At 35.7% G+C, this 18633-nt stretch overlaps 1 protein-coding gene and 1 pseudogene across 1 annotated transcript in view; both read right to left on the bottom strand.

Moving 5' to 3' along the window:
* Positions 1-7577: 7577 nt before the first annotated feature.
* LOC136836305 (golgin subfamily A member 4-like) overlaps positions 7578-18633 on the bottom strand; it is a 520799-nt gene continuing 509743 nt past the window's right edge. The window contains exon 49 of the mRNA XM_067100429.1: positions 7578-9034. Within this exon, the coding sequence (XP_066956530.1) occupies positions 8938-9034 (97 nt within the window). The 3' untranslated portion in view covers positions 7578-8937. The remainder of the gene's footprint in view (positions 9035-18633) is intronic.
* Positions 16744-18205, bottom strand: LOC136836373 (uncharacterized; annotated as a pseudogene).

The raw sequence follows: 18633 nt of genomic DNA, 5'->3' as shown, positions 1-18633 counted from the left end.
GGAAGCTGCTTGATCAGTAAATGAATCTATCAGGAGGAAGATGGAGCAAACTGTAATTTGCTTGTCTAAAATGAAAGTTACTGCTAGAGCTTGGAGGTGAGTATTAATTGATAGCAAGGAGTGTTGCAACAACTTATGTGCAATAATTGCTGCACCTCCCTTAGCTCTATCTCCGATTGGTGGTGGAGAATTATATATGCTGTAATTTAACCCAGGATTATATTGTGTGCTTCCAAGCTTAGTTTCCTGGAGACACAATGCCTGGGCATGGTCATAGAGCAGTACCTTCAGCTCTTCAGTTTGAGCCCTAAGACCTCTACAGTTCCATTGTAGTATTGATGTGAAAACAATTTTTTTGGGCTTGGTGGAAGGCCCTTTGAATGGAGCCTTCTCATTTACACTTTTGTTTATGAGCATTATCAAGAGATGATTTGGAAAGGACTGGTCTTGACAGGTTTGGTTTAGTATCTGTTGATTTACTGGTGTCATTTTATTTCCCTTTCTTGTCAGTTTGTTTAAATTCAGGCTGGGGTTCTTGCATCGGGCTTAGTACTTTGTATCTATTACTAAGTGATGCATGTTTAATTGGAGGAGAGGATGAGGGCGAACGTCTCCTCTTTTGGTGTTTTGCTCCTCAGTCTCCATTAAATCAGGCAGACTCTGCCTGAGGCAATTCCAAGGTGGTTGGGTTAAGCGCCATCTTGTCCTCCTTGGAGGCTTGTGCTCTAGCCTCAACAGGATGAGCACCTGACCCAGATGGCTGGGCCACTACCACAGGGGTTGATGCACCTGCTACATTAGAGGGTACTGCCACTGCACCCCTAGTGGTAGATAGGGTTAGTGGCTTAAGAACTTGAGCATAGCTTCTAGGTTGTTGTCCTAATTGTCTTTTTGCAAAACTGATATTGAGCGCTTTATTTAGTGCAGACAGTTCAAATTTGTAAATTTCAAAATTTTTGTTATTGGGTTTATGTTCCAGTTGACAATTAACACATTTTGCTTTTCTTTTACATTCATCATCATGATGGACACCAGAGCAGTTTATAAAAATTTTAGCATTTACGCAGTTTTTTGATGGGTGGCCAAACTTAAAGCAATGATAGCACTGCATTGGTCTTTGCTGGAAAGGGCGTACTCGTACCTTCATTTTCAAATATGACATGAGAAGGTACTTCAGTCTACAAAGGTTAAAATGATCATGTTGGCAATAGCTGCCTTTTTCACTCTCCAAACTGAAGTGGGACTCGTTTCTATAATTTCTTCTTCTGTCATGTCATAGAGGTCTTTATCAAATAGTACTCCTCTCCCATAACTAAAGTTTAAGTGGGGTTTGATCTTCGTAATCATTTCATAATTTTTTATGTCCAACAAGGTCAGCATATATGCTTGGGTTGTGGATTTGGCATGAATAAGAACACAGTTCTTCCCAAAATGAGAAATAGCACCGCTCTTCATTCCTCCCACCTTTTTCTGAAGGAACCTGCAAAATTCATAGTACTTATAATTTTCCTCCTTGGCTGAAGCTACCACCCACATAGGAGGTTTAGGAGTCCTTATTTCTGCATTCTGGTTACTCTGGTTTATCCTGAGCACACTTAGATGTCACATAAATGTCCATGTCTTTGGGGACTTTGACTATGTGTATGGCAGAGCCTCATCATGGCTACTAGAGGCAACCCACGCCTCCCATTTAGATTCAATATCAATAAAGTTCATCCTGATTTCTACAACAGTTCCAAATTATTTCAGAGTTGTCGAAACCATTTCATAATCACAACAGACTGGTAAGTCTTCGATATGGAGCATTCTCAAATTTTTCACACAACCCTGCTGTGTTAAGGATTTAATTTTGGATGAAGATTTCTTAGAGAAGTCCGTGTCCTTGCTTGAAGTCGTTCACAATGAAGCATGGCTAGAGGGTCCAGAGGAGGGGAAGTGAGGAGGGGGATCAGGATATTTGTTATTACTGCTTTTTGTCAATTTATTTTTCGAGAAGTCATCAACATTTGGAGAAATTTCAGTCTCTAAGGTGGGTACAGAGGTCATCATCTGTGCCAGAACAGCACCATCAGAGGGTCCTGGGGTACATGAATCCTTATAAATGCTAGACATAAAGATTTGAGGGGTAAAAAAAAAAATAATAATAAACCTGAAAACCTTAAAAATTTATCATCAGCCTTTCATGGGGATTATTCTTCCACCAGTGCCACAAGTGAGAACTGACTCCCAAATATCCACATCCCTACCCTACCCCACAGGGGATGGCACATGATTATAGTGGCCCAAGTGTAAGCCAAACCTGCTTGCTAGGACACCTGTGGTTTTGCACACAGGTGCAACTGTTACCTCAGAGCCCTGGAGGTCTCTGGGGTACCTGTCCGGTCAAGGGTCTCGAGACTGCTGGTCTGTGACCCCCGTACTGCTATCCGTGCTTCATGCACAGGTGCAATCGCTACCCATGCTGGCTGTCATTTTAAAATTTAGTAGGTTGTATCAGTTTTAGTGTTTATTTGAGAACAATGTTCACGTTGCTATTTCTTGGAGGTTGAGAATCTAATTTAAATTTTTTAATATCGCGTATCTTTTTAATTTTAAAAATTCCCCATTCATTTTTCTGAAATTTTGCCGAAAATTTAGTATAGCTGTATGGCTCGAGATGTCAGATATATACTGTCTATGATACTCTTCCTTGTTTACCTTCTTTTCTAAATTTTGCTATTTGTTGTGTGTTGGTTTCAGCATATTATAAAGGTAATGATTCATCAATTTTGTTGAAACTTTTGTTTACAGAATCTTCCAATTGAAATTTTTGTTCAAATCTGAGAGTATCAGACCAACAAGGTATTTTGTATGTTAGTATATGGTTTACAATGGAGTGTGGCTCTAACAGTTGCATTGTAGATAAATTTTATAAAAATATTCTAATGAGGAACATGTTTAGTTAGATTATATTGTAGAATTAAAAATAAAATTGGAAAATTATCATATGTGTGCTATTTAAATTTTTGTTGGAGCCAAGTGTGACATCCACTGGTGAGAAAGTCTTGTGCATTTCAGAAATATGTATCTGTTTTACTGTCATTTACTCAGCACAGATTATTTGAATCTATCATCTGCTTTCCAGCATTTCCTGAAGATCTGGTGATGTACAAATTAATTCCAAATTGGGTTATGGGTATTAAAATCACCAACTTTTAAAATGGATCCTAGGAAATTAATTATTACAGTTGGTAAATTATTAATTGTAACATATAATTGGTTGATTACATAAGTTGCAGAAAATTGTAAATTAGTCAATTATTTAATCAAATTATCTTATTGCGCATGTATATTGTATTCCTAAGTTGCCACCTTCTTGTAATGATGTCTCTTGCAAATATTTACCTACTGATGGTACATGTTTTGTTTGCACATTTTAAATATGATGCTATGTTTCTTCAAGGTGTAATCTGGTCTTGAGACTACTTGATTCAGTGTACTTTTGTATAGTTGAGGTGGTTGTTATCCATGATTTTATCACCATCACTGCCTAGATTAAGACATGATACCCCAATTGTTTTGATGAGTTATGGAGTATGTTCTCTGTTGACGCTAAACTTTGCTGTTTTTTCTTGACTTTGAAATTTCATTTCCTGTCTAAACCAAGGAATAGAGCTACTGTAGACTAATGTTACAGTATATTGTATGAACACATAATGTGGAAAAAAAACAATAACTCTGTAGGAAATTTATTCAGCATCACTAGTTATATGTATGTATATAAAAGTGCATAAACTTTAACAAGGAACTAGCTACATGCTGAGCTGGATTAATGTGTGAATGGAGGGCATAATCAATGAAATTCTGTATCAAGTTACTTACTAAAAATTTAAAGATACGTACTGTATATGGTCCCACAAGGGAAGACAGCTCAGCAAATAGTCATACCTTCAACAGAGCTTTCTTAATGGTTACACAGAGGGTTAAAAAAATATTTCTTATGTAGACTAGCTTGGCAATATCATATACTTAAAAGTCCTTGAAAGATGGCTTTAAACTCAAAACCTTAAACATACACACACTGAAAATAACTTCTTGATTTACAAATAAGAATATCAGCCTATCTGAACAGTAAAGCACTGCTTCAATTGTGCTTAATTTGACAAAACATTATTGTGTCAAATCACAGTGCATTTTTGCTTAAAAATTGAGCTGTACATGTCTTGATACTGCAAAGTCCTCTCCTGCTACTTACAAGATATTCTAAGACACAAGAAAGTATGGCACATGGGAGGTCTGTTCACAAATATTTAACATCAAATTCACCACTTCTTGGAAATAACTTCCATCCATAGGGATTTAAAAATCGATGAGTGCTCATCCACTGGCCAGGATTTAAACTGTGGCCTCGTTTGGAAACATTACACAAATACTTTGACCACAGCTCAAAAAAAAAAAAAAAAAAAAAAAAAAAAAAAAAAAAGCATCAAAACTGGTGTGGAAGTGAAGATCATCTGTCTGCAGTATGCAGGAGCACCATTTGTATCTGAAAGTATGATTCTACGCTCTCAGAGTTTACTTTTAAAAAAGGAAACATTCAAATAAATATTACTTTCTGCATATTGCAGTTCAGTAGTATGTTTAAATTATAGTAAAATAATAAAAATATTAATCTGAGACAGTAAAGTCAAGGATAACAATATGCAATTGCTGTATCACTTTACAAAAAGCTTAGTTATACTACTCATGGCTAAAGCTAATTTACACTATTTTTGTATAGGGATAGAGGGTTTAAAAGTGATTTCAGAGCACTAAAATAAGACTGCTTTAGTAGCCAGCCATCTTATCAGAATTCTTAACTTAGCTGCAATATCATAATGGTTCTTGCAAGGCTACCCTTTTTGAGTTGATACATTTTGCAAGTAAATCTCTTGAACTGACTGATGAGTAAAGTAGATATTAGCTTAGGCTGCAAATTATAAGGCATCACTTGGCTGTTGGTGAGCTACAGGGCTACAATTAGCTGCTTGTTTTTTAATTTATAAATAGCTGAAGGAAGTAAGCTTTGACTAAGTGGGTTTACACAAGAATGGGGCTTCCTGTAAATGTATTTGATTAAAATATTTTGTTATGGAGAAGGAAAATGGGAGACCTTTTGTTTACATGACAAATAATTTTGATATGATCACAATCACTCAACAGAGTGCCATGTAATGTAATAATCATATGTATTTCTCTTCAACAAGAAATTTCTTTTATATGTATCACATTAATAATGATTACTATTAGCAATTTCATCAACCCATTTGCACTGGTTGAAAAAGGATAAAATTACCAAAGGATGAACAGAGATTTCTATCCATTTTCAGTTTGTGATGTTCCATTAACAGAGTTTTGATAAAAATAAGGAAAAAAAGTTTTGGAGGAAGAAGATTACCTCATCTCTAAAATGCATTTTAGAGTGATGTAATATACATTTCAAAGAACATGAAATGAGTTTAACCATGTAAGGCACACTTTTATAAATAAATTCATCCTAAGTACAGTACTCAGAGTTGATGGGCAACCTAGCATTTCTTTAGTACTTCCAACCCTTTACATAACAGAGAATTAAATCATTATATATAATGAAAAAAGCATAAAATTTTAGCCATATCTGCTAAAGTTTTTCGGCTCAAGCAAGCGCTGGAAACACATTGATATTAACTAACATATTAGAAAATACAAGTATTTATTAAAAATAAAATCACAAGAAATATTCTCTGAACAACTGATCTCCACTTAGAAATGTATTCCGTATTTTGTACTACCATGTCATTATGACAAAATCAATACCATCCTATCTCAAACACTGCCAAGAAAGATGAAAAAATATTCAGAAGTATTAATCCAAAGACCTCATTCACAATCTCAATATTACACAACTCTCAAACTTGCATATCACTGTTAACTTCAAGTCATATACGCAAGGCCAATATCAACTTTCACACTCAAATGAACTTCCAATCATAATAGAACATACATGAAAAAGTAAAGGGGGTAAGCAAAAAAAGCAGAATGAATTATAATAAAAACAACAGGTACACAAGAATAAAATTATTCTGGCATAACATTTTGTTTAACAAGCTTTACAATCTAACATCAGTGCATCATCCATTTTCATAAAATAAACTTTTACAATGACCAGTTGCATGAGAAGATCCATGTCCTAAAAATTTTAACATAACCACAGAAATCTAAGTAGAATTAAAATATGACCGACATCCAAGTGTTATACAAGCTTTGTTTCCCATGTGAATATGAGAGTACTTTTCAAGTACGGCATATTTACAATGTGGTAGATGATGATGTAACCTCTTGTATGAATGTCAGCCAAAAAATAAAATATTCCTTCATGATTCTGATATATATGTGTATGTATATATGTATACAGTACATATGTACATATGTATCTGTATATATATAAATATATATATACATACATATATATACATATGTATATATATATATATATATATATATATATATATATATATATATATATATATATATATACATATAAAATCTTCTCATAGGTAAATATCTATGCAAACACCATACTCCCCTTAATTAAGCTATATCACTGGCGGGACATTTTAAGGTTGTGCTAATCAGCTTTTCCTAAATATGTTTCATAAGCCAACTTCGAAGTTACCATTTTAATTTTGCTTGATTATATACCTTCAATACATTATAATACATTATTATTATGTTAGTTTACACGGACCACTGAGCTAATTTATTTAGCTCTCACATGAATGCAACAAAAAAACAAAAAATTTTACTCTTAAATGATTAACATTTCTTCTCCATTGGATTTGAACTGTTTGTCAATAGAAAGCTCAACATGAATGAGTTAAATCTAGAAAATTTACTTTTTGTATCGTTATCTAGTACCACTGAGTACCATTTCTAGGTTCTCATAGGGCTCTCACCAGATCTGTTCTTGAATAATATGTGAAAACAGGAACAATGGAAAGTTAAACAAGTTGGACATGACCAAGATACTTTGAAATAATGTAATAAGCATTACATGTGAACATTTATGAGAACTTTATTATACTTTGCAGTACAAAGGCCAGGCAAAGGGGTACTTTGTACTGTCTCTTGAGTGTACTGTTGACAGCACTACAAGTTCTTTACAACTAAGTTCAAGATACACTGCTCTCTGCTTTTTACTTTTCATGTTACCTTTGACTTCCCAAATATAGGTGCTGAACTTCTCTTAGCCCTGCTCTAAAATTTCACACTAATTTAAAACCAAATCCTTTGAGAATGCCAAGGGAGAGACAAAGAAATGTAACTCGGTGGTGTGGTTAAACTTATAATCATTACTATTACTGGAACAAAACTTATGCTTACGAGGAGGACATTTGCAGAATCAAGACCTTTTACAATATAGCATTAGAAACAATAACTACATATTAACTACATGTTAACCCTTGAGATTTCGATGACATCTTGTAAATTCCATCACTTGAGTTTCCAATGTCATCCTTCGAAAATATTAACCATGAATATTTAACACTGGGTAGCACTGGTGTGTCCGAAGAGTATTGGGGGATGGTTTAACTATTTCCAATGGAAGTAGGTGCTGTTCTGACCAAATTATCATTAATCCAGTCCAAAATAGAAAATAATGACAATTTTTGCCTACTTTAATATTCTTATATGCAATAACACCATTCTGATTTAAAGTTTTATTTTTTCAAAGGTGCCAAAATGAAAGCAAATTATAATAATCTTCAAAATGACACCAAGAAAAGCATTCTAACATGTAAAAAAAATTTATAGCAAGCATTAAAAGAAAATTATTTCTAACCTCATAAGCAGTAGGCCAGAACCAATGTTTCCTACCTCAGATGAATTTTGGACCAGCTCACAAATCTCAAAGGGTTAAGTCTATTCAAATATAACATTACCTTGAAAGTCAACAAGCGCATACAACTGAATGACAGACAATGCATACAACAAAATAATCTTGAAAGAAATGATAATGATAATCTTTCAACATAAAATTCACAATCAAAATGAAAATGATGCACATTTACCATGATAAAAGGATAAAAAAAAATCACAATTGATTCTTACTGGTGTAGATTTCACTCATAATTAGCTGGATCCGAAGGGGTGCAATAGATGAGCATCTTAACATACTAACCTTACATTCTGAGTTTAAATTACTGGATCTGTATCACTCCAGACAACAAAATAACCAATTAAATAAATTATGTCCTTTTCCATGCCTTTAGACCTATGCCAACAATGTTACATATAGGATAATAATCTCAAAACCTAACAATGCAACCTAAACTAGGGAAAAACTGTTCTTGCATCCAATAAATCATAACATTACAGCTGGACTAAACAATACACAAAAAACACAAGCCTTTAAATGGAAGATTAAGAAGCCTTAAGATGAGGTTTCCATAAAAACACAATAAACATTAGTAAAAATGGTACCTGCAAATTTAAAACGTACAGGAAGAAAAGGGTAACACTAACTGAAAAATATATAAAAAACACTCTTCAACTTTAATATCTTGGGAACTAGAGAGATATTTTGATTAAGAGCCCAATGAGTTATCTATATCTGATGCTGTGATAAAACGTAATTCTGTTTTAAAAAATCCTCTGTACCATAAAAATCAAACTGTAACAACGTACCATTACTGTGAATTTTCTACTGCTAATCCACAATAATTTGAATCAGTAAAGATTAAAAAACCCCAACACTGACCAATAATTACTCTGTAACTTAGCTTGCTGAAAATACCTGAATGAGTAAATAATTAAATCTGGACTGAGTAATTGCAATATTTGGTACACAAGAAAAACCTAATAAAATCTACATTCTGTGTAGTTCAATACAAACAGCTGTCCAGCAAAAAACAACACCTTCGAGTGCTTAATATGGCATCACTTTTTAACATTTAATCCTAGCTGAGAGTGGATGCTGTCTAGTCGTTCTATATACTTGTCATATTCTCTTGACTCTTGATCAACAAAGAAAGGCCTGTAAATATAGGAAAATAGTACATTACATTTCTGCATCATTATTAACCAAACCACTCTCATGGGGTAGACCTACAGAATTTGTTTGTAGCAAATAATTCAAGTTTCTTTAATATGTGGCAGCTCTTTAGGAACTTAATAATAGGATAGTCTGAAAACTAAAAAGAATGGCAATTATAGGATAGTCTGAAAACTAAAAAGAATGGCAAAACTTCCTTAATGTTACAAAAATATTTATACTGTATTTGCTGTTTAATAATTACGACATTCATATAAATTTAACTGTTAGTGTTGACCTACATTTTCTGTCAACAGGCATGTAGAATATTCATCAAATATTCTTAGTCAAACATGTGTGACCAATAATTCAATGTGACTTTTTCATATAAAGACTACCACACTCCAATGGAGAGTTTGATCTTTTAATTTTTTTTTTTACAAGTTTCATTATTACATAAAGCCTTTCATTTATCAAAAATCATGGGGCTTAGAAATGTCACTTAACTATTGGCAGGGACTGCTACAGTTGGTTCAGTCATAGTACTGTAGTTGTAGCTTTGGTAGCTTTACTGGCATTGTCATCTCCCTTATTAAGTCCCACATAAGTATGGATGCAACAGATGTCAATATTTGCACCAGCTTCATATAATTTGTGGAATGAAAACTTGATTTGTTGTACAAGAAAACTTAGGACAATAGTTTTGAAGAAATTCTATAGCACTTCTAGTATCACTGAAAATAATGAATTTCTGTGGCAGCACATACTTGAACTTAATAATCTTAACTGCTGATCTAACTGCACTAGGTCCTGTTATGATAACAGAAGTACTGTCAAGTAAAAGTAATTTGATTAATTTTTGTAGATGCTATAAAAAATCCTGTACCTAATGAATATTTGGAGCTATCATTACACATTGCATTCATAAGAAACATGCATATTTCTCTTAAACAGCATGGAAAGGCACTAGTTTGGATCTTCTGGACAAGTCAAGGAAGAGATATTAACCCATTTATGCCCAGTGCTGCATTGGTGCAACACAAATTATATCTTGTTTCGATTTATAGTCTATATGCCTTTAGGTGTTGACTTTCTGCTAGTATCTGTAGCAAGAAAGATTAGTGTCAAAACGAGGATGAACAGTTATGAGCTAAAATAAAAAAAAAAGTAACATGAATTTTGAGGTTTTTTCAATTCTTCATGGGGGTCAGAAAAAACAGGCTATGTACAACACATATCACATGATTGAGGAAAAAATTTATGTTTGGGTTAATCAACAGTCGCATCCATAGTTAAGACATATAAAGAGTCAGTTTCCTTATATTAAGCAATGGGAAATCTGTTCTGAAGTTTTGAATTTTTCTCTGTTGCATTCATGCAACAATGGGCATCCCAAGTCTCTAGTATGTTGCGTTTACACAACAATGAGCACCCGAGATCAGTGATGAGATTTAATTCTATCATTATTTCTTAACAAAATTTGTTAACATACATATATTCATATGAATGTCTTTTTTTTGGCCTGTAATACTACAGTGTAATATGAATATAAGAAGGCCCATAAAACACTATTTAAACGTTGAAACCATATATTTCGGGCACTAGCTTCTGTGCCTCTGTTCACTGGTAGAATATGGACAGGTGGAAAGTTACAATGGTATATATACAAAACATAAAGGTGTGGCCCTAGGCCTCGGTGTTATGGAGGTGGCGTTTCTTAAGGAGGAGAATGGCCAAATTCCCAGTGGTTTTTAGCCTTAATTAGCAAAATATCCCGCTTAAGATGGATCTGGCACAGTTATTTGTTTCCTGGGTCATCTTCTTCATGAGGGGAGGGATGAGGATTAAGACATTGTCGATGTCATCCGATTTCCAATGTCCTCCTGACAGGTTCATATTGTTGGTTTGATTGATGATAGCAGATTCCAGCATCCTTCTTTTATATATACAGCTACTTTTGAAAACCAACTCCGCCCCATCCAGTTAATGACATGCCCTGTATTCTGATATGTAGGAAAATTCCCGAACTCTCCGAGCGTAACGTACTGGGAGAGAGGGGTTGATTACCTTGAATGTCTCTAGTAATTCTATGTCTTTTTATGACAAGAAAGAGGCATATCTCAAAGGCATTTTGCTAAATGTCTTGGAGCAAAATAACAACAAAAATTCTCTCCCGAAAAGATTCCAAAATGCATTAGTTAGTTTAAGGAAAAGGGGGGATATCATCATCACAAAATCTGACAAAGACGGGAAAATAGTTCTGTTAGACAAGGAGACATACATCAATAAAGTTCAAGAACTTCTAAACGATAAGAGACCTAAAAAAGACAAATTAACGAAGATCCCACAACAAATATTGCTGCTCAATTTAACAAATCAGTCAGAACCATAGGGGCAATAAAAAAAGACATAGAATTACTAAAGACATTCAAGGTAATCAACCCCTCTCTCCCTATTTTTTTTAAAATCGGGCTGAACTCCTAAAAAACACATAAAGATGGGATTCCTTTTATTAAAACACGTCCCCATAATATCTAGCAGGGGCTCTTTACTCATGTCACAAATTATCAAAATGGCTCCATGTCTCAGACTTGTTATCACCCTTTCTAGGAACCTTCTCATCCTCCCACGTCAAACATGCAGAGGATTTCATACAAAAAAATTTAATAGTTTAAACATCCCTCAAACATCAAATTGCTCAGCCTAGAAATCGAAAATCGAGTCATTATTTACCAAAGTCCCGATTTTTATTGAGTCGTGTTGTCTTTCTTAGAGAGGAAGTTACAACCATATGAAGACCATTTTCCTCTTGGCATAGATAAAACTTTAAAACTTATCAACCTCTGTGTAACTAACGTGTTTTCTTTCAATGGTAATTTTTTACAAACAAGAATTTGGCTGTAGCATGGAAGTCCCCTATCACCCCTTCTAGCAAACTTGTACATGGAATATTTCAAAACAGAACTTTTGTCGTCTATCAAACCCCTTATAATATGATCTGGCTTAGATTTCGTTCTACCTTTTGAAGATATCTTTACTTTCTGGGACAATAGCTGGGGGACTTTAATGAATTTTTAATAGGCTAAATTTTGAAAATTAGTTCCACCATAAAATTTAAAACAGAATGGGAAAAGGATCTCCCACAAATTTGGAAAACTGCCGTTCCTAGATGTACTGATCATAAGAAAACAGAACAGGTATGCATTTATAGTATATAGAAAACCCACCTTTCCTGCTGCATCTCCTACATTCATTTCTTAAGCTACCACGACATCTCCAGCCAAAAATCATGGTAGGGTGCAACTCTATTCCTCTGAGGACTTAGGATATGTTCAAATGAGTACCTGGATAAAGAATTTAACACGATCTGCCAACACCTAACGGTTTAACGGTTCAACTGCTATATCCACCACACATTATCGAGAGGGCTATTAACAAAGTGAATAAAATATACTATAAAGGTCCCACTCACAACAGACAAATAGATTTCAACAACAAAATAAAGCTTCCTTATGATTTTGACGATGAAAACATCCAAAAGGCCTCCAAACAACTCAGGCCTAACAATCCTTTCATTTTCCAATATCCCAAATCCATCGGGAGTTCGCTTACGTTAACGTATAACTTAAATAACAAAGGGAAGTAGCCAGAGTTTACAAGATACCGTGTAGTAATTGTCAGGACATCTAATGTAGGCGAGACAGGTAGATCGCTCATAAGAAAAGAATAACAGAGCACAAAAGATCATATGGAGTTTTATGCTTCCAGAGTTCTGAATTTTCCTACATATCAGAAATACTGGACTTGGTTCCAAAAATACCGAAAATCGTAAGAAAACCTTACTTTTAATCCTTTGGGGGTCTTGAAAACAATGAATCCTGCATTTATATTGAGTTTCTCATGATAAAAACCTCCAAATATTGACCATTCTGCTGTTTTGGATGCATATTTCTTCCGATCGTCGTCGGATTGGCGCCGCCAGGAAATACCGCGAAAAATCGTTAGGAAACCTTATTCTTAATCCTTTGGGTGTCTTGAAAACAACGAATCCTGCATTTATATTAAGTTTCTCATAATAAATACCTCCAAATATTGACCATTCTGCTGTTTTGGATGCATATCTCTTCCGATCGTCGCCGGACTGGCGTCACCAAAATACCGTCGAAAATCGTAAGAAAACCTTACTTTTAATCCTTTGGGTGTCTTGAAAACAATGAATCCTGCATTTATATTGAGTTTCTCATAATAAAAACCTCCAAATATTGACCATTCTGCTGTTTTGGATGCATATTTCTTCCGATCGTCGTCGGACTGGCGTGCGCTGAAATACCGTCGAAAATCATAAAAAACCTCACTTTTATTCCTTTGGGTGCCTTGAAAACAATTTATCCTGCATTTACATTGAGTTTTTCAACAGAAAACCTTCCAAAATTGACCATTCTGCCATTCTGGAGCCATATTTCTTCCGTTGGACGGGTGTTGTCAGCGTTGTAAACCTGGAACATGCGTTGTAACCCAGGAAATAATTTCTTTATGAATATATTTGAAAAGTGTCAGAAACTCGAACGTCGTAAAGTAAGACCGCCGTAAACCGGGACTGTCTGTAAATATGGACTGTCTGTATATATATATATATATATATATATATATATATATATATATATATATATATATATATATATATATATATATATATATATATGAATGTCCTTTCCTGTAATACCACAGTGTAATATGAATATAAAAAAGGCCCATAAAACACTATTTAAACGTTGCAACCTTATATTTCGGGCACTTTGTTTCTGTGCCCCTGTTCACTGGTAGAATATGGACAGATAAGATGTTACAAAGGTATATATACAAACATATGTAGGTGGCATTGTTTCCGATGGTATGCAGGTGACCGTTTCTAAGAAGGTGGAGAGTGACCAATTCCCTAGTGGTTTTTGGCCTCATTAACTCCTGTTTGGCGGCGATTCTGGAGGTCTTGTTCTCTGGGCCACCTTCTTCAGAAGAGGTCTGAGGATTAAGCGCGTCGATGTCGTCGATTTCAATGTCCTCCTGACAAGTTCATGTTGTTGGTTTGATTGATGATAGCAGATTCAGCATCTTTCTTTTATACGGACAGCTACTTTTGAAAACCAGCTCCCCCCCCAGCTTATGGAATGGCCAATGTCTCTGATATGGGGAAAATCCCGAACTCTCGAAGCATATCTTACCGACTTTTGTGCTCTATTATTCTTTGCGAGAGCGATCTACCTGTCTCCCTATGTAAGCCTCACTACAGTGACTGCGGTATCTTGTAAACTCTGGCTTCTTCCCTTTGTTATTTAAGTATACGTTAATGAAGCTCCTCGATGGATTTGGGATAATGGAAGATGAAAGGTTGTTAGAGCCTGAGTTGTTCTGTGGCTTTTGGATGTTTTTGCACGGCAGCTTTATTTTGTTGTTAAAATCTATTTTGTTAAAATCTATTTTGTTGTTAAAATAAAGCTGCCGTGCGACAAACATCCAAAAAGCCACAGAACAACTCAGGTCTAACAATCCTTTCATCTTCCATTATCCCAAATCCATCGAGCTCGCCATTAACGTATACTTAAATAACAAAGGGAAGAAGCCGGAGTTTACAAGATACCGTGCAGTAACTGTAGTGAGGTTTACATAGGGAGACAGGTAGATCGCTCGCAAAGAATAATAGAGCACAAAAAGGTCAGTAAGATATGCTTCGGAGAGTTCAGGGATTTTCCTACATATCAGAGATACTGGCCATTCCATAAGCTGCGGGGGGGGGAGCTGGTTTTCAAAAGTAGCTGTCTGTACAAAAGAAAGATGCTGGAATCTGCTATCATCAATCAAACCAACAACATGAACTTGTCAGGAGGACATTGGAAATTGGATGACATCGATGCGCTAATCCTCAGACCTCTTCTGAAGAAGGTGGCCCAGAGAACAAGACCTCCAGAATCGTCGCCAAACAAGAGTTAATGAGGCCAAAAACCACTAGGGAACTGGTCACTCTCCACCTTCTTAGGAACGGTCACCTGCATACCATCGGGGACAATGCCACACCTACATATGTTTTGTATATATACCCTTGTAACATCTTATCTGTCCATATTCTACCAGTGAACAGGGGCACAGAAGCAAGTGCCCAAAATATATGGTTGCAACGTTTAAATAGTGTTTTATGGGCCTTTTTTTTATATTCATATTATATATATATATATATATATATATATATATATATATATCTATATCTATATATATATATATATATATATATATATATATATATATATATATATATATACATATACTATATGAATTACTGTATCATTAACATAAAAATATGAAACTATAATTCTAGGAAGTTCATGAAGACACTGATTGGGTGCATGCATACATATGTGAACCGATTTATATAGAAATTCATGTTTGAGACGTAACAGAAAATCTGCTAGTTGTTTGTACATCTTTGTGATCAGAGAGTAATGAACAGATACTGCTGATTCGTCAAACACCATACAATTGTTGGGGTTTGGCGTGGGCAATTCAAATGAGTGCCATACATCAAAGACCCTTATTGGTTCCTTTCGATTTTAAGAGACCAATCAGCTGAGGTCTATGACCTAAGCAAGTTCAGTTTGAAAAGTAAATGATCAGTAGGGGTTTAGTGGTTGGTGGGTTGGGGCGCGTCCCTAAGACAGTGATCGGTGCGTCACCTCAAAGTACCTTCTGGCTATAATTGCATAATTAAGTAGCGTAATATTAGCAACTGGGCCTTGTGTAACTACAGTGCATAGTCAGCTTACAGCGCCACCTACTTACGGCACTTTTTCAGTGCCGTTAATGGCATTCTACAGCGCTGTAGCTTGATGCAACATCAAGTTACAGCATCTTAAGTGCCATTAGGGCACTAACAGCAAGAATATGCATCAAGTTAACGGTGCTTACAGTGCTGTAACTTGATGCAGCATCAAGTTACGGTGCTGTAAGCACCATTAAAGTGCCGATGATGGAGAAAAATCGACTTAAGGAGAAAAATCGACTTATGGCAGAAATCAACTTACAGCGTGGCCCCCCACCATAAGTCGAGGACACTCTGTATTAAGGAAATACACGTGTTAATTGTATCTTACATGTTTTGTTTGTACTGGTAGAACCTATATAAGACAATAAGGTCATATTTTTGGTGTCAGTTGCAGGGTGTTGCCAGTACATAATAATCAACAGCATAATTGTGAAGGTGAAACAAACAATTCAAACTCGAAAATCGGTGCACAACAGCAGGAGTGCCAGTATTAGCAGTACCAGTGCTAAAAATAACAGTGCCAAGGAAGAGGACAGTGCAAAAGAGCTGTCTACGAATATCCCATGCGCGTTAAAGGAGTTGCACAAATTAACAAATGAAATACAAAATAAAAAGCCCGTCGACCCACCCACAATTTTGGCCAACATTTGCATCATCCCCACAAGCGTGACCAGACAAGAGAATAAAAAAAACTGCCAGTGCTAGATAGATCAGTGCCTGAGTTTGACAACTCACGGACTGATGAAGGTTTCCTTTCGATCGAGACCTTTATAAATTGTATTGAAAATGCCACGGTAGGCTGGACAGATAGGGAAAAAATTGTGCAAGCAAAACAAAATGACCAGGAATGCAGCACGGCATATCAGAAGTTGGGACGCAAGTTGTTCAACAAACTGGGGTACTTTTAAACAACACCTCACCCAACAGTTTGCCCTACAATGAGAGGAGAAGATAGAACTAATGGAAGCCTATGAGCCCACATTGGGTGTGGGAGAGTCGATTTCAGCATTCTGGAATCATGACGGTGAAGACTATGAGTCCTTTACCCATGAAAGAGACCAGACTGTGGAGGGAAAAGAAGCCTTCTGCCGACGCATGCTGAAGCGAATTCTTCCCACCTCCATAATGGGATTAGAGTGCAATTTATCAAAAGCCTTCTCAATGCAAAGTGCGAGAGAATGACATATACACTTGTTGAGTTGACAATCTGTTGAGTGCTCTCATACCCTTGACCACACAGAATTATGCTCTCCTATCACTGAAGAAGCCCCATCACTACCAAAGCAAAGCCAACACAGTTAGACCATTCTAGGCCCATATTCTCCAGACTCTTGCTCAGAGTTGCAAACAGTTCATGACCTGTAGCTCCAATAATGGGAACTAGGCCTCCAAATTCAGTCAAAATCTTTGATCTTATTTCATTATAATATCTAATGATAATGCATATATGCTTGTCTGAGACCACATCAGTACTCTCATCGATCAGAACACAAAATTTTTTCCTTTGCACATCATCTTTGAATTCTTTGAATATTGCTGGAGATATCACTTTGGAAAGTAGTAGGCTACACTTGGTACAATAGAGCTGAAGATTCTCCAGCTGACTACCCTTGCCGTTTCTTTTTATCCCTTCTTCCAAATGATCGACACTAGCAGTGGAGCAGTGGCATGCTATTGCAACTGAAAATTCTAGTTTAATGCACTTTTTTTCAATGTCTTCCTTATTAATCACTTTTACTGGCAATCTTCAGCACATTGCTGAAGCACTTACCCCGCTAGAATTCCCTTTTGATTTTTCATGGTCAGCCAGTTGTAATACCTTTGGAGCTATTGTACTTTTGCATAGTTTACAGAAAACATCTTCACTTCCTTCACTTGCTTTTTTATCCAAATATATTTCTCCTCCCATGCTTTATTATATTTTCTTCCACTTTCATAGCTTCCTTTCTACTTTCATTTACTTGTTGCCATTGCAATTAGTTACAACAGCCATATATTTATTTTTTGCCATTGCAATTAGTTACAATAACCAGATACTAAGTTTACATAAACAAATCAAAGCTAGTAGAGGCAAGGAAGTTATCACAACTAACTCCACATACAGACTATCGCTTTCGAAAATTCAAATGGTCGCTTCCGAGCTCCTCAAACATGACTTGAACCTGTACAGTGTGACTTTAGGCTCAGTCAGCTGTTCAAAATGTAAATAAAAATTTCAGAGCAAATTGTCTAGTGATATTTTCGATGAAGAATGTGTGAGATTTTGTAAAGGAAAACCGAAATAACTGAAAATATAGGTTTCCGGAGGATAAAATAGTTTCAGCACACAATACGGCCAAATAACTTGCCCATGGATGTGACATTTTTCACGGCCAGTCAATTTTGTATACAGCCAAATTTGAGGAATTTGGCCACAAAAATGGCCAAATGGTAACCCTGGAACTTAAACAGAGGAAGGTGAAAAACGTATATAATATATGTAAGCTCTAACCCAGCTCTAAGCAGCTTCAAAACTGGAAGAAGATGCAGTGGCATCTGAGAGCCAGCATACACTAAAGTTTTCTGTTCCTCTTCAACTGTTCATCCCAAAGGCTCTACATTCTGGATAATGCACCCTACCATAATCAGTGTTAACATCCTATTTGTTTTAACAGGAGCCAAGGTAGAAGTAAACTAAAGAGAGCACTGGTTAATGGGTTCAGCTTCGGCAAAAGGAAGCAAAAACAGAACAATGCAAGCCGTGCATCGCTTAAATAGTAAAGAAGAATCAACCAAATCATGGCTGAAACAA

The sequence above is a fragment of the Macrobrachium rosenbergii genome, chromosome 4 (assembly GCF_040412425.1).
Source record: "Macrobrachium rosenbergii isolate ZJJX-2024 chromosome 4, ASM4041242v1, whole genome shotgun sequence".
NCBI classification, from domain to species: Eukaryota; Metazoa; Arthropoda; class Malacostraca; order Decapoda; family Palaemonidae; genus Macrobrachium; species Macrobrachium rosenbergii.
This window is presented reverse-complemented; position numbering and strand designations above follow the sequence as displayed.